Genomic DNA, 20105 nt, shown 5'->3' with positions numbered 1-20105 from the left:
CTTTATAAACACAAGAAAACAATATTTTACAGATAATAAATTTATTTCAACATCTCATAAACTTGCATTTAAATAACATTCAGTTTAATTAATCATCAACTGTTTCTGTTCATGCCCAAGACACAGAGCAGATAAGGGAGAGGTCATCTGTTTCAATGACCTCGACAAAAGGGGGATAGTTTGGTCAACATTATGCCCAGCTGCCTTAATTTCCATAACGTGAATCAGGTACTCATCAGAGCTGGGTGGACTCGGGGATGTTGACTCAAGCCCAGAATCTAAATGAGGTTTTCAGTCGTGAGCTCTACCATTTGACCACACCATCATTACTAAACACCTAAATGAAAGTCAATAACTTAATACTCAACATTTTTGGTTCATTGAGAAAACAGTAGAATGTATAGTTTCAAATTTTAAAACTTTATGCCATTTATGGGGATGCTAAAAAATAACAGCTTTGAGTTTAAAGTATTGTTACTTTTGTTTGGTGATAGAAAGGTTTTTTAAATAAATAAAAAAAGGTTCAACTACATTAGTTGACTAAAAATTTAAAAATTCCATTTTTTTTTCCAAATCAATTTAACTAATGTCTTTGGCACTTGGAAATAATTTGATTTTATGGATAATATTTCATAAAATATTCTATTCCTATTTTCTTAAGTGTCTGCCATATTAAGTGGTCTATTGCTTAAAATCCAGTTTATTATCAAAGCACTTTATTAGCTCCTTCTTTTAGTTTATCCTCCAACTCAGTATAATGTTTCTTTAGGGAATCTATTTTGTTTTTAAATTCTGTATCAACACGAGAACTTCGAACAACTTGTGCCTGCATAAATTCATTCCACTGTTGCTCTCTGATTTGTCTCTGTGATTCTATCCAATCTACCTGCAAATGCATAGGTTCACTTTTTAATTATTTTTTTTTAATAAATGCTGTTTCTACTCCTTTAATTTTAAACATTAGGAAAATAATTTAAACTACATATTTATCATACAAAGGTTCAAATGATTCTGATAAGGTAAATTTAAATATTTTTAGATAACATTTTCAAAGCAACAAAACAGATTGTAATAGAAATGTAATATTATAAGATTAGCATAGTCAACATGTGATAAATATGTTACATGCCCTTTCAACAATGAGTAAAATACGTAATACCAAACACAAAATGATATATGATATCTCATAATTGCCATAATAGGCTGGTCAGCCAGCCAGGGTTTATATTAGAAACCTCAATATCAGGAAGGAAGGGGGAGAGACAAAGTTATAGTTGATCAGTGGGACACTAGCAGGAGTAGAGAAGGCTAAGTATAGTTACTTTTAATTTTAAGGGAGATAAATAGTTGATAGGGTTTTAAAGTAGGCCTAAAAATTTCCAAATCATGTTTGGAAATATTGTATTGCTTGATTGAGTGAACTATAGAAGTAAGAAACATTTGAGCAGGTTTTTGTTATACACAAGAAACTAATCCCTGAGAAAAAATGTTATTCATGTACTTTCACCACAATATGTGATTTGTAAAACTATTTAAGACTTATTGTTTTTGTATAAATTTTTACTGGCTAGTAACATTTATCTTTTGAATTTAACAGTTTACATTTAGTTTTAAAAAATGGCACTGCATCAAAACTAAACGAATCTATTCTTTAAAAAAGGTTTAGCATTCTGACTTAGTGTGTTTAGGATTAGATACAAAACATGTCAAATATTGTATTTAACTTTTTAATTTTTATCATTAATAGATTTCACAAACAAAAACATCCATCTTACCTTTTTTTCATCAGAATCCTGTAGAATTCTCTGTGACATTTGCAATGTTTTGGTAACTGCAACATTTATAACTATTTATAATCTATTTATATGCTCATAATAAAGGGACATAATAAATGTCTTTGGTAAATAAAAATGTTTTTGAAATGCTGACCTGATTCTTTGAGGAGTGTAACATTATTGTTTAAATTTTCTAGGCTTGAAGGTAATGCTCGATCCCTGCAGTCTAATACAACCTCGTGTGTCCGTGACAAAGATATTATCTCCTTCTCCCCTCTCTTTTCCTATTTAGTAAAAAAAACGTTTTCTTTTACTAAATAAATGAATTATCTTTTAAGTAAGTAAGAGGTAATCCATTTATGATGTTCACATATTGAAGGTGGGAGTTGTGTTATAAAACAATAGAAAATAATAGTTTAAAAACAACTTTCTTTTAAAAAAAAATTTGACATTGGATTATTTCATATATATCAATCGGTATTTCAGTTTTTATTATAATTTTATCTTTAGTGTTGAATTTCATGATTAAAAGTGGACAGCAAAAGCAAAGAGCTAAACATATTACTACATTATCATGTACCTCAAACTCTTTGACAAAGTTATTGGTCAGTCCTTGTAAGGCAGCTCTGTGGTTAAACAATCTGGAATAGATATCAGTTGCATCTGCAACAGAAAACAGCACACTAATATTTAAAAATCAACTATGGAAGGTCTATTAGTAAAGTAGTGTTAGCTTATTTCTAGATCTTTACAAGAATTACAAAAAGTAGCATTGAAATTATATATAAAATAAATATATCTATGTAGTTACTAAATGATATTGTTTAAACTTTTGAAGTTAGTGATGCTAATAAATGTTCATTAAATTAAACACTAAACTTACGCAACCCATTTTTAATACGGGTTACTAATACTTATGATATGCTTAGGCTTATATCAAGAGTTGGCAAACTTTTAGGCCTTGGGCATGATAAGTATCTTGTTGGAATACCTAAAGTGTATCCAAAATCATTTCAGCCTGTATGTAATTTCTAGATGAATAAATTATTTTCATAAAGATGGGTGATGGCAAAAAATTAAATAATTTCAGTGATGAAGGCTCCTAATAAATGAACTTCTAAAAAGCAAAATTAAGTGCGATTGTTGCCTCTTGTAGAGTTGTGCAAACTTCTTGAAAAGAAAAAGAAAATTTGCTGCTGGCCCTCATTATTAATAAGATAATGTTAGATACTTGGTGTTTTTGCAATATCTTTTCTAATTTTTTTTTTTTTTAAGTTTGTGTGTTTTCTATTATCACAACAGTCACCTAAGAAATTTTTTCCAGCTTGCAAAATGTAAATTTTGTCTGTGACAATAGAGCTAAAAGTAAATTTTAGACTGTAATCAATCTTTAAGTCTTACTAAAACAAAAAACTAATACATTTATAATGCTGGTAGATGTGTGAACAAAACTGCTGGCCTAAGTTTGCCAACTCCTGATTTGTAAAATAAAATAAGGAAACAGTTTTGCAAACCTCTAAAGATAAATTCACAAGTCATGTCAGTATACAAGGTATACAAATTAGTTATTATTGTTCAGCTAAATTCTGTGAATAAAAAAAAAAAAAAAAAATTAGTTAAATTAGCTATTAATGTAGATTAAATTTTAAAAATGATAATAAATTGTAATAGTAATATTCTAATAACCAAATCTACTTTTAAGTAATGAATTAGTTTTAGTATCCCAAATGCCTTAACATTTGAACAATATCCAGTACCTCAAAGTGGTATTACATTTCCATGTGAGCACAATAACTTAAGTACTGCTTCACTTAGGTAGACAAAATTTTAAATATGGGGTCATCCATAAATGATGTCATGCTTTTTTGATGATTTTTACCTTCCCCCTCCCCTCAGTCACACACCGCCACAAAAAGCTAGACCCCCCTAAAATGACGTCACACATCAGCCTACAAACCCCCTCAAAATTGCAGTTGAATTTTTCTTAAAACATCGATATTTTTCCAAAATTTTGTCTGAACTCTGTCAAAATAGAGTATTTTAATCGAACCTTATTGCAATTTATTAAAACGAGCCGACCCGCTGTGTATCATACGCCGCTATTTAGTTGTTTTTTCTACTTTTCAGTAATTCATAATTTGTGAATTCGACAGTACCAATGCTGCCACTGAAAATATTTGCTTTAAAACACTAAACCCTCCCCCCCCCCCCCCGTGAAAGCAGCCTCCTCTTAGTTACCTCCTCTAAGTTAAAAATAGTTTCAAACTGAATTATCTGCCCCTAATAGCCGTCACCAAACTAAACATTTAGCGTGAACTACAACTCACCTGACCATGTGAGGGGGGTGGGGGGGGTGGTAGCGATAGAGAGGAAAAGAGGGGACTGCAAGGCGCGCGCTTGCAGCTTGTTTTCCAATCGGCTCCCAGAAGAGAATTATATATATAGATAGTTTTCTAAAAACGAAATAACGTCTAAAATTCATTTTCTAACATTGTTTTTTTATAGTGCGAAAGTGTGACATCGCACCATCTGAACCACCCCCTCCCCTCGTCACACACCGTCACAAAATTACTGACCCCCCTCCCCACTACGAGTGTGACGTCATTTATGGACAACCCCTATCAGGATAAGATCCTGTAGTTTGAGTATCTTTAAATTGTATCCTTTTTCTAGTTCTTAACCAATGGTAATCTGATTACCATTTCGGTGAGGTGGACAAAGTTTCATATACAGTATTATACAGGCTAAGTATTTACTCCTGTATGTAGATACAGAAAGGAGCTACTTTGGTCTATTTCAGAATATTATAATTTTATATCATATTCTATTACCTCAATATGTTTTCTTAAAAAAAAACTAGCAGTTTTATTATAAACTTCTATATTTCTGCAAATAAATTAAACTGGAATCGACATCCCAATCCCTCCTGATATATAGGCCTATTATATAAGAATATGAGATAGATTGGAGGCAATCACTGACACTTTATTAACTAGGTTTAAAAAGTTAAAAGTCATGTAATTTTAAGAAGGATGGGGAGTAGCTTTTTGTTTGTGACAATACAATAGTGATTGAATAGTGTGTGAAAAAAAAAGGGGGGGGGGGAGGTAACAATCAGGGATTCTCCAAGTTAGAGGGGGGGGGGGGGAGGGTGCACTTGAAATTTGGGGTGGGGTTGACATTGGTTTAAAGTTTTTTTAAAGATAGTAGTTAGAATCTAGACTAGATCTATTCTAGATCTAGAAACTAGAACTACACTAACACTTCTAGTTCTAGATCTAGAATCTAGATCTCTACTCTCTACACTTACTACTTTATAACTTAGTCTACAACAATTTTGAACAATATATTATATAGGCCTAACATATCAGTTAAGAAGTTAATTAGTAATAATAGTATTAGTAGTAATATTCACGGTGATCATATGACAACAACAAAAAAAGGTATATATAACAACCCAAATTGAAGTCCAAAACTGGCCAGATAAAAATGCAAAGATAGTGCAATAATTTTTTTAAATATTCACTTTAGTAAGATATTAGGTTAAAATAATACAGCGACGAGCACCTAATAGAATAAAAAAAAAACTAATGACCATAGTAGTTAGTAGGTAGATTCACGGTTTTTCTTTTAGGGGGGGGGGGGACTGCTTGAAAAATTATACTTGTTTAGTAGGTATAGTATGAGAATAAACAATTAAAATCTTAGATTATTTTATTTTTCGTATTTGAATGTACATAATTGTACATGTAGATCCTATGTGGTAGGCTTCATGGTCAAAAGGGACCATCAGAAAATTGTCCTCAATTAGACGATATGGATCCAGAAAGGGATGTCATACACGGATCATATTATAGCAAATGAAGAGGTCATCAAAGGGATCACCTACGTAAATGATACTTTTGAAAACCCCTAAAATCTAAAAGCGAAGTGGATTGAGGTGAATCCTCAGTGGAAATTTACAAATCTATTTATCAATGGGCAATAAAAAGCAAGCAACAGATAAATAGAACTGGTTGACTTGCAACATTGACACATTTTGACGCTTTTCATCAGGTATGAAAAGAGTTGCCAAATGTTTCGAAGCAATTAATACACGTCTTAAATCAGTTTAATCTTGAAATTTTGTATATAACCAGATCTACTTTGTATATAACTAAATGTGTGTACAGATCCACCCACAAAGTTAGAAACAATAAGAGCAATAAAGAACATGAAAAATGGCAAAGGAGCTGGCCCGGACAGCATCCCACCAGAGGCACTAAAGCAGACCCAGCCATATCAGCAGATTTACTACATCCTCTACTTAAGCAGATTTGGGAAGAAGAAATAATCCCATCTGACTGGAAACTGGGATACCAGATAAAACTGCCAAAGAAGGGAGACCTGACACAATGCAAAAACTGGAGAGGGATAATGCTTCTTTCAGTTCCAAGTAAGGTGCTGACAAGAATCATCCTAGAGAAACTTAGAGATGCCTTGGACAAACAACTGAGACTAGAACAAGCTGGTTTTTGTCAAGACAGGTCATGTACTGACCACATTGCCACGCTGCGCATCATTATTGAACAGTCCCTTGAGTGGCAATCCCCCGTATACATGACTTTTGTCGACTTCGAAAAGGCGTTTGACAGTGTGAATAGAGATGCTATCTGTAAGTTAACGAGCCACTATGGAATACCCAAAAAATGTATATCTATCACACAGAAACTATATGAAGACTCCACCAGTCAGGTAATACACAAGAGAAAACTAACAAAACCATTCACGGTGACGACGGGAGTAAGACAGGGATGTATGCTATCGCCAATGATATTCTTGATGGTAATCGACTGGATCATGCTGAGGGCCACAAAAAACGACACAGGAATCCAGTGGAGTTTCACAAAAAGGCTGGAGGATTTTTGCCGATGACATCTGCCTACTATCTCACAAGCATCAACATACGCAAGCCAAACTAAATTGGCTATCTGAAGAAGCCTCCAAAGTTGGATTAAAAATAAATAAAAATAAAACAGAGGTCATCATAATCAATAACAGCCAGGACCTGCCCATACAGCTAAATGGAGAAGATTTACGAGAAACAAACACATTCACATATCTGGGAAGCGTGATCAACAAGGACGGGGGAGCAGACGAGGACTTTAAATGTCGTATCAACAAGGCTAGATGTGCCCTCAACTCACTGCGCCCGATATGGAGGTCCACGGCCCTGTCACTCCGGAGCAAAATTGGGATTTTCAACACAAATGTTCACGCAGTGCTGCTCTATGGCTCGGAGACTTGGAGGGTTACGAAGACAAATACTGATAAGCTACAGGCATTCGTAAACAAATGCTTGCGACATATACTTAAAATAAGATGGCCAGACTAAATATCAAACAAAGACCCGTGGCGAACTTTAAAGCAACAGCCAATATAGACAGATATCAAGGCCCGTAAATGGGGATGGATCGGACACACATTAAGAAAAGAAAAAGAAAACATCGCAAAACATGCTTTGGAACGGAATCCCCAGGGGAAAAGGAGGGTGGGCCGGCCAAGGAAGACATGGAGAAGAACGGTTGAAGAAGAGGCGAAAACAGCTGGGCTCAAATGGGCACAGATAAAGGGGGCAGCCTAAAACCGAGTCCGCTGGAGATGTGTGGTTGCAGCCCTTTGCTCCCCAGGGACCACAAAGGAACGATGATGATGATGATGACTTTGTATATTATGTAATGGAATATGTAAAATTTTAATAATTTGATTACAAATTTAGGATACCCTTGAGAGGTAAAGAGATTCTATCGGATACAAACGTTGTAAAAAAAAAGTACTTGTTTGCTATGTTACTCATTTTCCTATACATTAAAAATAAACCGGTAGTGATCTCCCCTAAACTTTCTCGAATATTCTTATATAACTCGGAATATAGACATGATTTTTAATTACTTAAACTTTTAAAAATAGAATAGAATCTCATAGAAAAAAGAATTGCGCACCAAGCGAACGCCAAAATAAAATGTGCATATTAGTGCGCAATATTATTAGTACTTTATAAATTTACATGCGTTTTTTGAGAAATCGGAAATAGCGTAAATTAGTACTTCCGGTCAACGGAAATTACTCAAAATTTGAAAGAAGGTAGAGAATTAGATCTTTTACTTACATGTGAAATTTCATTTATCTATCTGAAATAGTACTCAAGTTATAGGCTTTTGAAAAATTCAAAGTAGAAAAAGTACCACTTCCGGTTATCGGAAATCGCTCAAAAGTTTATCAGGATCTACGATTTTGATAAAATACTTATATATGAAATTTCATCAACCTAGCTGTAACGGTACTCAAGTTATCGTGTTTACACACAGACAGACAGACAGACAGACACACAGACATACGGACAAGATTGCAAAATTATGTTTTTCCGTATCAGTGAGGTGTAAAACGTCGAGATTTGTAAAAATCTCGATTTTTATTTTGCACGATTACAATACTTTCTCTATACTTCGTATATACGAGAAAGTAAAAAGGAGGACAAAGTTCAGTCCAAAAACGCGTAGATTCAAAACATTTAAATACATTCAGAAAAAAAATGTAAATGCATCTATATATATATATATATATATATATATATATATATATATATATATATATATATATATATATATATATATATATATATATATAATTCTTTGGGGGGGGGGGGGTGACGTCATTAGGTGCGGCACCGGATGACACCCGATCTAGCGAAGCCGCTGCATTTAAGTACACCATTAAAAAGAAAATGTGTGTGAAGGGAAGGTAAACAAAAGTTTAAAAGATGGAAATGTTCACATATTCAATATTCTCAGTTTAACATACGCTCCTACCGACGTGAGTGGAATGATGGTTGGACAGCAGACAGTGGAGTCAACATGTCGGCTGGTCATCCCCACCAATCTTAGACCATTTGTCATTTTTTGTTGATTCACTCCTTTAAACGTGCGTGGTGCCGTCTTGTTTTCTTTTGAAATACACAATACAAACACTAATCATATTGGCATTAACCGTTTATAATTATATAGGCTATAACATGCAAAATACGTTTGTATATATTTAACAGCTCTAAATTTTTAACTTTAGCTCTAAATATTTACTATTTAAATGCAGCACTTTTATACTACTCTACAAGTACTGCAGCCGATCCTACACTAGCCTAGTACTGCTCTAATTAATTTTGGTGTACATAACAAATTTAGAAACTGAAAGCTATATGTGGCAATCAAAATGTCACGTGACGAAGGCTCCTTGTCGTTTTGTAACAACGCGGCGCCAAAACGATCTGTAAATTTTTTTTCCACATTTTGAGCCAAAAAAAAAGCTCATCTATTTTAGGCCCACGTGTCAATCGCAGTTTTCGCACAGCGATATTTTAATATGAGAGATTTCATTTTAGGTTGTCTCTTATAGCCTATTGTTCCTCAAATAATAAAATAAAGATGCCCTTTTTTCCAACGTTAGTGATGATACATCTTAAAATCTGTTATTCTTTTTAAGCATTAGTGAATTGTGAATAGTTACACATACCCCAGCCGTAAAAAAAAGTCTGATTCATAGTCTCACATAATGTTACTAATATAACGTTATTGTCTAAACTGCACTTAAAAACATAGGTTGCCCAGTTCTTCATGACAGAAAAAAAACGACACATTACATTTACTTGACCAGGCCTGATACAAATCTATAAATTACAATTCGCTTTAAAGCAGATTTTGTGTTGCTTTGTTCGTTGTCGTTTGTAGTGGCGCAAAATTGTTGTCGCACTCATTATTCGATTGAAGGCAATAATTTTTATACTAGCATTATTAGTCTAATTTTTATATTTGTTTTACAACCAACTATAAGGAATACTGTGCAACACAAACCAAATATTTGTAGGCTACCGTATTATAATTTGGCTTATTTTCATTTTTTCGCACAGGCAAGGTTTTTTTTTAAACAATTATTTCATAATGTTATTATGGATACTCCATGCATGTTCGCAAGGTTGGACACACGCTGTTATTTATTAATCTGTATTTACTGTAGAGATCAACGTTCGGTCTCTACTTTTAAAATATTATAGATTACAATACGTATTTTTATGGCAAAGAATGAAGTAGTCTAGAACTACATTCTATATATTAATATTATTTATTTCGCAGAAGCAACAGAAGTTAGGGCCTGTTAGGCTAGGGCCTATTTAGAACCCTGGCTAAATTCAAGTAAATTGAGATCAAATGAGCAGGCTCAAAATTTCCAACTCTAGGTTTAGTTTCCAGGAATCGTTGCTTACTAAGAATATTTTTAGAGCCGAATATGAATGGAGTAATAGAGCTAGTCTAGATCTAGATTAGTAATCGTATTATTTTTTTAATTGAACAGCATCTTGTAGATCTAGACTAGATCTAGACTACGTAATATATTTTAATAACGTAGTATATTAGCAGTGTATTAGAATTAGAATTATTAGATCTCTGATCTAGTAGTACTGTAGTAGAGTTTCAATTATAATTATAAAATTGTTACATCCACATTTGTTAGAACTTAGAAGACTATTGAGATAAGAATCTAGGCCTCAAGTTAAATATAATTAATTATTAATTAGGCCCATTAAATATTTTAATTAAAAAAATCTCTAGTGAACATGGGGGAAATCTAGGGGTAGATCTGTTAATAAAATGATTAAAATCTGTTTACTATAAGCTAAGACTAAGATACTTAGATAGAAAGTGAAACGACTCTTTTTCACAGAATGAATGTAAATCCCTTGATCTAGTTGATTCACAAATTTAGTTAGAATGAGATCTAGATTCTAGATCTAGAATCTAGCAAGTCCTGCTGATGATTGGAAGACTAACTGAAAGACAAAAGTAGCCACAACTTACTACTAGATCTAGATCTTTCTTAACTAGGCTAGTTAGTAGTATACTAAAGTATAGGTATAAACAAGAAGTAGATGTAGATTTGGTAGTTGGTTTTAGCATTAGGCCTAAATATTAAATTATTAAACTGTCACTAGGTTACTTTATCAAGTCACTAAGTTAGTAGTAATTGTAGTATTATGAAGTATTAAAACTAGGCCTCTTAGTTCAGCTATTGGTATTGATTGACTATACTTACTAAATAACTTTAACTAGTATAATAGTTTGGATTAATTTTTAAGGATTTTAATATACTTACTAATTACTAAGTTAACTAACACAGAATACTAGATATCTAGTCATTGAACTTTGTGGCGTGATGCTGGGTAAACGGAAAAAAAGTCACAGGAAAAAAAAACACAGAAAAAAAGTCACAGTTTTTCCTAGGAAAAAAAGTCACAGAAAAAAAGTCACAGTGGAAAAATTTTATCGGAAAAAAAGTCACAGAAATAAAGTCACAGAAAAAAAGTCACAAAAATCTTTTTAGAAATATTTTTATTAATTTGTTAAGAATTGTAAAATTTTGTATGTTTATTGTTGTGGGTTGTATTTTTTGATAGCATAAATTATTTATAGACGTTAAAAGCATTATGATTTATAACAATTGTAAGTAAAAATACTCTAAGATAATTTACACAACAATCTCAACTTGTTACGTATTTAGTTAAATACGCGGTAGAAAATTTAATTATTAAAGGAAATTTGGGCACATTTTGCTGTAGGCTATTCTCTGGTCGGCCTCTCCTCACTAGGCATTGTCCGAACATATTTTGTGTTGTTGACGTTATGCATCAATGACAGCCTTTGAACCTTGTCGGCTTTCTGTTTTGATCCTAAGTTTTGTTATGTAATGAGCCTGATAAATGTGGGCAGTAAAGGTGGTTGAACTAAACATCTAAACATAACTATTGTTGCCATGAGTTGAGGGCAGCAAGTCAGATGAACTTACCATTTCACGGTAATTTAATATTGGTATTTAAAAAAAAACACGATGAAAACCGTGGACTTTGGAGCATTCTATTAAATGCTACTAATCTTAAGTTAAACATAATTACAATCTACATACTTCATAATAAATATTTTTAGATGAATTATAAAATTCCTATGCGTATACAGCCTACACACATTACATTACATTTAATTAATCCTAAGTTAATTTGCACTCTCTAAATATTTAATACATAAAAGTATTAACAAATATCATGCAAATATATATTTGTGACTTTTTTTCCTGTGACTTTTTTTCCTGTGACTTTTTTTCCTGTGACTTTTTTTCTGTGTTTTTTTTTCCTGTGTTTTTTTTTCCTGTGACTTTTTTTCCTACAATCTGATGCTGTGAGTTGAGTGTTTCATGCATGCGGAGGGCTCTATTTTGGCACTGAAGCCAGAGACAGAATGTTGTTCGTCAGCAGTTGCAAAATCGGGGAAGGGGATAAGGGAAATCTTCCTTAACAGAATTGCGCCATTTCTATTGCTGTATTTATTATAACTTTGTTATCATAATAGGGTGTTGAATACAGATTTGCATCACATTAAATGCACGTAATGATTTACATGAAAAAAAAAACTTTGGGTAATGAGCAGTGGAGTAAGATGAATGATTGTGTATGGATCTTTAGGCAAATGGGTGTCCTGTTGCTTGCATTTGAGTTATGGGGTGTTGTGGTGTGGCTAGAATAATGGGGTGTGGGATGGGGTGGTGTTGGATTTTGTTCTGAGTGCTGTTCATATGTTGTGAGGGTTAGATGTGTTGTGGAGTGTTTGTGGGGCGTTTGGGTTTGGTCTACTCTGTATGTTTTGAAGTGTATGTGTATAGTGGAATAGGCTGTGGTGTATTGGGAATAGTGTGGAATAAGTGATTGGATGTGGATCATGTGGTATGAGGTTGGGTTGTGCTATGGGAAGTAGTGGGATATGGAATGTGGACTGTGGATTTTAATGTATATTTTAGGGTGTAGTATTTTTTGCTGGGTGCGGTGTGTGATGTTATGGTTCAGGTTAGGTGGAGTGTGGACAGGTTTTGTGAGGTGTTGTATAGGAGGGTTGTGTGGGGTTTGGTTTGTGATTCATGGTGTCATGCAGGTTGTAGTGCATTTAAAAAAAATTTCCTTTTCTGTTATCCTCCCCCTTTAATTCTTTTTATTACTAAACCAACATATATTTAGCCTTTAATGTTTTATGTTGTAGTTAACAGCTTTTTGCAAAAATATTGCTAAGAAAACTTCTTAAAACATAGTCTAACACTTTGTATTATCATAATATAAACTTTTTAAACACATGATGTCTGTTTAAGAAGATTATGTAGGGCAAAAACAAAATGTAATGGGCACTAAAAATCTCCTAATTACTTTTAAGATAGAGCAGGTTAAGATACCTTAAATGAGTCTCTGAGTAAGGCCTATTTAAATTAGCTTAATAGAAAGTACAAATTGTTTTACTATGCTTTATATTTGTTTAGCTAGTTCCAGACAACAAAACGTAGCTCTAGGCCTAACTTTAAACTATTATTATTGTTCATTCCCTCTGTATAACCAATTGGGTAGTGCTCCTCAATAAGAATCTATATTTCAGACTAATGTTGGCTGTTGTTATTGTTACAACACCACAGACTCATATGCAATGATAATTTTCTATTTTGATACTAATATATGAATGGCAAATAACCCTATAGAATCATTAGAAACACTTCTTTTTTTTTTTAAACAGGAAATACTATTTTTCTTCTTTGAGGATAAAACTTCTTAAAAAAAAATTTAACTAGTGAAAATCTATATTCAGTTTTATTTATGAAATTTCACCCAAAAACTTTCATCTTTGGTTGGTTGTTAGACTTGGAGTTTTGGTGATCAGTTACAGCTCTTTTAAACTTTATTCTTTTGTAGCCGTTCAAAAATTGTGGGTACCTTATAAATAAATTATATCTTGTTAAATTTTTTACTTTTAAATATCTTATACTTTTATTTTAAATTAAATAGATACATTTAATTATTAGATATTAGACTGATTAAACATTGTCACCTCTATCATTTATTTTAGAGCGAAATTTAGAGAAAAAAATGAACAAATTTGATGTCAAGATACAACAGTTAGCACATAGATTTCAAAGAACAGGACATCAAGGTATGATTTATTTTCTATTTTTCTGTTATTTTGTTTTCTTGCCAACTGTAAGTATTATTGTTAATAAATATTTTGAACATGGAAAATATCTACTTCTCTTTATAAATCTATTACAAAATTATTTTTTTATTAAAAAAAAACAACTTTATTTGTTTCATCTTAACCAAAATTGTTCAAAATATTCTTTAGATGATGAAACCTGCTACATTTTAATTCAGTGCTTAAAAGAAGAGGCAGAAAAATGGATTAAGGTAGCCAATTTTGAGCAAGCTGAGGAATGCTACAATTTTGCAATTTACTGTCATTCCCTTTATAAGGGTAATAAAGTTCTTCTATCACATGAAGATCAAGCAGTATTGTGGAGTAATAGATCATTAGTAAGATGCAAACAGAAAAAACTTCCTGAGGCTTTTGAAGATGCCGAAAAGTGTATAGAGCTTCACCCCAGATATGTTAAGGTAACTAGAGCTTTTATTGGTTTTGTTGATTGATATTCAATTAAGCTATGTCTAACTATAAAACCTATGTGTGTGATTAACATTATGATTTTAATAGTTTGTTCCTAGTGATTTTATTTTTGTTTCCTTTCTTATGTTCTTCTTTATGTGGTATTTTAAAATAATTTATTCCTTTTGAGATCTGATAACCTGGAGTCTGTCTATGATCTATTCACAACAGACTAGTAGTCATACACTTTTATTATGACCACCTGTATTATGGCAAAGTTAAGCTTAGTTTTTTAAAACTAGGCTTGTTTTCCCCATGATTGTCCTATATAATGCCACTCAGCAAGGCGAAAGTCACATTTTAATGTTTAAACAATTTAAATCATATATGGTTGTACTCTAATTATTTCTGAATTAAAAATTGTTTTCATACAGGGATACTGGCGTGCATCACAGGCCATGCGTGGTATGGGTAAATTTTCCTTGGCTGTAGAATATTTGTTTAGATACCTATCACTGGAACACCCCAGTGACGATGACTTTGTATGCTTTATGACAGAATTAGCTGTTCTAATAACTTATTTTAAAGGTAACTTTTTTTGTCTCCAATATTTGTTTTACCAAGTATTAATTTTTTAAGTACAAATAAGTTTTTTTTTATTGTTCCTGATAATAGAAATTTAGTTTTTTTTTCTTTTGGTGTGTTCTAGGTGAATCAGAATGGAGAGAATGTGAAAAGTTTAACATTTTCATAACAGACTCCCCATTAGTATGGAATCGAATAATTAAATCACTCTTTGATCAACAAGAATATGAAGCCATTGCTGTTCTTACTCTTGGGGACTGTGGCAAGCCTCAAATTCCTAAAACCATTTTGCACAGCATGGCAAATATTCCTGGGCTTTCATTTAAGAATTTTAATGTTGGACAAATGTTATCACATGTAATTAACAAGGAAGGTAATCTATTTGAAACATTTTAATCAGTTACAAATTGTATAAATAATACTTCACTGAATATTCACATTGTTTATACGCATGTTAAACAATTTTACATTATGGCAGTCAGTTCTTATACTTATACATATTTTTCTATTTAGGACTAAAATTATGGCACTTAAAGCTATCTTCTTTGATGTTAAAGAAAAATGCCAATATTCACTCTATCCAAGAATGCTTTTCTAAACCTTTACTTGTCATAATGACATCTCTCAGCCTTGAAGGGGGTAAGTTTACTTTTTAATTGTTGGTGTACCTTTTTCCTATTTGCACACTTTTAAATGTATAGCATTTATCATTTTTAAAGAGAAAATCTTCCAGCCACCCGTTCCATTTGAACTTAAGATAAAGTTGCTAGACTCTTAGCAGTTAAATTTATAATTTCAAAGCTAGATGTAAAACTCAAAAACTTAACAATAATTTTGTTCTCTGCTCACAATATATTACTTGTATTGTCTGATATTAACAAATTTAATTAAGGATGGCTACAATAAAAAATTAAATTATGGAATAAATAAGATGTTTTTAATAGCTTTAATAGTGAAATAAAGAGAATATTTGTACGATGGTGGGTTTTTTTTTTATGTTTCAGAAATGCCAGAGTTTCTCAATTTGGCCTGGAATAAATTAACACCAGATAAATATGATGAGGCTGACAATGATGGTGATACTGCTTTACACGTTTGGGCAAAAAGTAAAAACAACTCTAAACCACATGGAATAGTAAGTAATGTAGACTCTATCATTTACAACAAAACTATTAGTTTTTTTCCCTGGTTTGACAATTAGTCAGTGTTACTGTATTTTAAATATTAATTTAAAGAAAATACAGATTACAGATATTGAACCTATATCTATGTACATCTGAATGTTAGCTTATACTATATCTTTTTCTATTTGTTTTAATTCAGGAAATTTGTAAAGATTTGTTAAAACATGGTTGCCTTGTTAAGAAAAATGCCGTAGGAAATATTCCCTACCAATATTTAGCAAAGTCTAATAAAATGTTTGAAGCTTTAACAGAATTTGGAAGTACAGCTGGTAAGTTTTTTTTAGTAGACAGTTATTATAAATAGATAGGTAAATCCATACAGTAGGTTATGTGTACAGTAATCTCTTACATATTTCAAGTTTAGAAAAGTCCACAATATGAACAGGATTGGCTAAAGTGACAAATTAATTTATTTTTTATGCAGCTTTTTTTTTTTTTTAAAGATTTCCTACTCCTATATAAATTTTGTCAAACTTATTACTCTTAAAAGTTTAAAAATAAACATTTTAGAAACCGTTATTATTAAAAATTGCATTGAGACAGTGAAAGTTGAATTGTAGTACAGTAAGGGATTACTGTGTTTGTACAAATGAGTCAAATGATAGATAATAAAAATTTAGAGAAAAAGTTTTAGAACAACCAGATATAAAAGAAATAATGAGTGACTATATTGTTCAAAATGCATTAAGTATATTTAGTTATACACTTGTACTATGTAAGCAAAGTTTCTGTCTCATTGCAAAATATAACCTATATACATAGCTGAGTTTTATTATAAATAAAGTGGCAAACTAAATCTAAAATTGGCAATTTTAAGAAGTTAAAATCAAATAATAGATTAACTTTTTTGTTTTTATTACACATAGATGCTGCCATTTGTAATAGAATAGATCTAATTAGAATATCTGGCAACGAAGCCTTACAAAAAGACAATTTGCAAGAAGCCATCAAACTCTATGATAAAGCCATTGAAATCTCAGAAATTTACAGTCTGAAACCACAGTTGTCTGTTCTCTATAGCAACATGGCTGCCGTTCATATAAAACTTGAAGATTATAAAAGAGCACTCTTAGCTGCTGACAAAAGTATTCAAGCTATGCCCTCTCCAAAGGTGGGTCCACTACAATATATTATGCAATATTTTTGAAAGGAGAAACTGTTCCAAAGTAATGAAAGCTATTAAAAATGATATAGTCAGCATTGCTAGCTGCATGTAAGATGTCGCTGAGTGTATGATTGCACCAGTAAGTCTTGAGTTTATTTTGCTTTAGAATGCCCATAGTAAGTTTTTTAAAAGTGATAAGTGTAAAAGAGTTTTTAAAAAAATGAAATGTTAGATTATAACTTTATGAGTATCATAAGCTAATTTAGTTTCCTAACTGTTCATTTTCTCTTCCTTAAGTGTTATGATTTCAAACCTACTTGTTATTATTTTAAGGCTTATTATCGCAAAGGACAATCACTAATTGAATTGGGACAGAATTCCAAAGCATTTGATACTCTAATGAAGGGTTTTACAGAGACTACTGAAGATGTATATAAGATTAAATTTATCGAGGAAGCTGCATGCCTGCTTGTATCAATGAATGGTGTGTATTCTTTCTTGTATTAACTGTTTTAAAATTTGAAACAAAATATGCTGTCAACATTTTAATTTACCTTTCAAGACCTGATGTGCAATGGGGTGTTAGAGTACTTTTTTTATGTGTCAATAGCAAATGCAGTAAGGTGTTGATTGCCCAATTGCCTTTATAACCCTTTACAGATCTCATACAGTGGATACACCAAAAACACTTTACAGCGAACAGTTACATTTTTAAAAAAAAAATCTTGTTTTTTTTTTTTTTTAGAAAAAGAAAGGGGTTCCCGCACTCTGAAAGTCAAAGGTGCTGATCATTTGTGGCCAAAGTTATTACAGAATCTTACTCAGAGTGGAAAATGGAATATAGTCTATAAGATGATCACTGGGTCTCCATTATTTGACATTGGTAACCTTTTGTTGATTTCATTATTAACACCTTTGTTTTATATCCTGTCCTTTTGTTTCCAGAACGCCTTTAATACTAGGTTTAAATGCAACCATCTTCATTTAAAGAACTGTAAAAATAACTTGTAAATGGTGTTGTTTATGGTTAGTCTCCTGTCCCATTCTTGTTTTTGGTGTGTTTGTGATATTTTTCTCCTGATTTTCAGGTCCCATTAAGAACAATGATGCCAGTACAGTCATATTATCTTCAATATTTGATGTGCTAGATAAAGAGTACCTTGATTTTGATCCATCTCTACTACTGAAACTACTTCTTCAACATGGTGCCCCACCAGCCAGCCTGGCTTCAAAAGATGAATCTTATTTTCATTCTGCAGTTCGATTCTGCCTTGCCACAGGTAACTCTCATCACAATGACAGGTATATTTAATTAGAGTTTTTAATTAAATTCACCTGTCACAATGACATGCTAGGTATAATATTCTATTTTAGTTTACCTTTCCACATGTAATACAAATCTGGTTTACAGTTTTTTAAAAACAACTATGTAAAAAATATGAATACATAAATTTTTTTCAGTTTGTCATTATGCTTGTTTTATGGATTAAAACAATAATTAGTTTCAATATTTCAACCTTTTAAACTGTGGAGAAAGAAAAAACCCAAGCCATGTAATGTTTTTTACAGGTAACAAACTGATCTTGGATGTAATTCTTGAAATGGATTTATATAAGACAGTTACAAATGCACTTGATGTGAATAGCCAAACACCACTTCATGTCCTGTGTCAGGTCAGCAGCAACAGCGGTTTGGATGATGAATTTGTCATCCACATGGCCAGAGATTTAATTAAGAAAGGAGTTAACCCGCATCACCTAGATTCCAAACAGAAATTAGCGATTAACTATACCCTTTCTGGATCACAGCTAAGAAAATTTCTAGGAGGTATTTAATTACTGTTATTTTAATTGGTAATACAAGTATTTCATTTTAAAAATAAAATGTTGTATATAATTTTTAGCTATTGATTTTCTGGTATTATATAAAACAGTAAAGTTTAGTAATATATATTTAAATATACAAAAAAAAATTTCTGTTTCTATTTTTTATGGCTATTTAGTAGTGCAAATATGTTTTTAACTCTTTAAGACCGTAATGACGCTTCCAGTGTTCGAAGGCCGGCTTGCTGTGCCGTAACGACGCTCCCAGCGTCCGATAAAATTTTCTCTATTTAATTCATTGTTTTATCAAAATCAAAGTTTTTAATTGTGAAACTAGGTCATGATATCGCTAGAGTAAAGCTACTTGCAAAACGGCATTTTTTTAACACTTCAGAATGCCATTCAGTGGCTGCGGCTAAACGTTTACGTTGCCGCGTTATAAACTTAACTAAAATTAAAGTATTTATGCTTATACTAATCCGATCCATGATTTCTATAGGAAACTTACATTTTCTCTGAATAAGAACTCATAAAAAGTAATTCTTATCATTAATTCTCCTGACAAAAGCGTATTTTTTGCCCCAAAAAATCCTTTATTTTTACTTCTTTAAAACGAAGTAATTATCTTTCTTCAATAAATAAATAATTACTTAAAATTTAATTACGATTAATTTATATTAGTAATGCGTGGGGTTTAAATCAATGGGTAAAAAGATATGAGTCGTTTTGCCGCAGTGGTACTGAAAAAAATTGAGCGGGAAAAAAAAAATTATGGTAAAACGTGAAAATAATTACGGGCTTAAAGAGTTAGTAGAAAAATGTTTTGAAATTAAAAGTAAAAAAACTTCAGTGCTATATTTCTGATTATTAATTGATGCATTTGGGCAATGGATAACAAAAAAGTATTGCAAACAGGTCCAAAACAAGACAGTAGTATGGACTGGAATCTTTTAAAAGAGAATGGAAATGAAGCATACAAATTAGAAGATTATAAGAAAGCCATAGATCTTTATACAGAGGCCATTTTCATGCTTGAGTCAAATGTACAGAGTAATAAAACTTCAGGTACTTATCAATCTCTAGTTGATATTTTAAAGTTATTTCGTTGCTAATTTCAAAGTTTGTCTGCCTTTATTACAATTATT

At 31.9% G+C, this 20105-nt stretch overlaps 2 protein-coding genes across 6 annotated transcripts in view; one reads left to right on the top strand and one right to left on the bottom strand.

Annotated features, from left to right (window-relative positions):
* Window positions 1-6: 6 nt before the first annotated feature.
* Window positions 7-5413, bottom strand: LOC131942266 (biogenesis of lysosome-related organelles complex 1 subunit 5). Of its 4 annotated transcripts, none has more exons than XM_059302030.1 (6): window positions 5371-5413; window positions 3290-3361; window positions 2356-2438; window positions 1930-2059; window positions 1776-1831; window positions 7-886 (listed from the first exon to the last, which is right to left on the bottom strand). In XM_059302030.1, exons 2-6 carry the CDS (start codon window positions 3312-3314, stop codon window positions 707-709), a joined length of 474 nt encoding a protein of 157 aa, XP_059158013.1. In that variant the 5' UTR covers window positions 3315-3361; window positions 5371-5413; the 3' UTR covers window positions 7-706. The 4 variants fall into 4 exon arrangements, with proteins under 4 accessions (XP_059158013.1, XP_059158011.1, XP_059158012.1 ...); XM_059302028.1 differs by lacking the exon at window positions 5371-5413 and adding an exon at window positions 5233-5306; XM_059302029.1 differs by lacking the exon at window positions 5371-5413 and adding an exon at window positions 5191-5225.
* Window positions 5414-9741: 4328 nt separating this feature from the next.
* LOC131942261 (TPR and ankyrin repeat-containing protein 1) overlaps window positions 9742-20105 on the top strand; it is a 39497-nt gene continuing 29133 nt past the window's right edge. Inside the window, exons 1-14 of one of the 2 annotated variants that reach the window (XM_059302021.1) lie at window positions 9742-9779; window positions 13733-13816; window positions 14006-14274; window positions 14698-14851; window positions 14973-15221; window positions 15362-15487; window positions 15853-15983; window positions 16172-16301; window positions 16899-17143; window positions 17471-17621; window positions 17883-18020; window positions 18226-18417; window positions 18707-18964; window positions 19876-20025. In XM_059302021.1, coding sequence (XP_059158004.1) covers window positions 9746-9779; window positions 13733-13816; window positions 14006-14274; window positions 14698-14851; window positions 14973-15221; window positions 15362-15487; window positions 15853-15983; window positions 16172-16301; window positions 16899-17143; window positions 17471-17621; window positions 17883-18020; window positions 18226-18417; window positions 18707-18964; window positions 19876-20025 — 2311 coding nt within the window. In that variant the 5' untranslated portion in view covers window positions 9742-9745. Of the gene's footprint in view, window positions 9780-13572; window positions 13592-13732; window positions 13817-14005; window positions 14275-14697; window positions 14852-14972; window positions 15222-15361; window positions 15488-15852; window positions 15984-16171; window positions 16302-16898; window positions 17144-17470; window positions 17622-17882; window positions 18021-18225; window positions 18418-18706; window positions 18965-19875; window positions 20026-20105 lie in introns of those variants that run through there. The other variant, XM_059302022.1, reaches the window with a different exon arrangement.

Source organism: Physella acuta, unplaced genomic scaffold, assembly GCF_028476545.2.
Source record: "Physella acuta isolate Inbredline_101_S28 unplaced genomic scaffold, ASM2847654v3 ptg000398l, whole genome shotgun sequence".
Classification (NCBI taxonomy): Eukaryota; Metazoa; Mollusca; class Gastropoda; family Physidae; genus Physella; species Physella acuta.
This window is presented reverse-complemented; position numbering and strand designations above follow the sequence as displayed.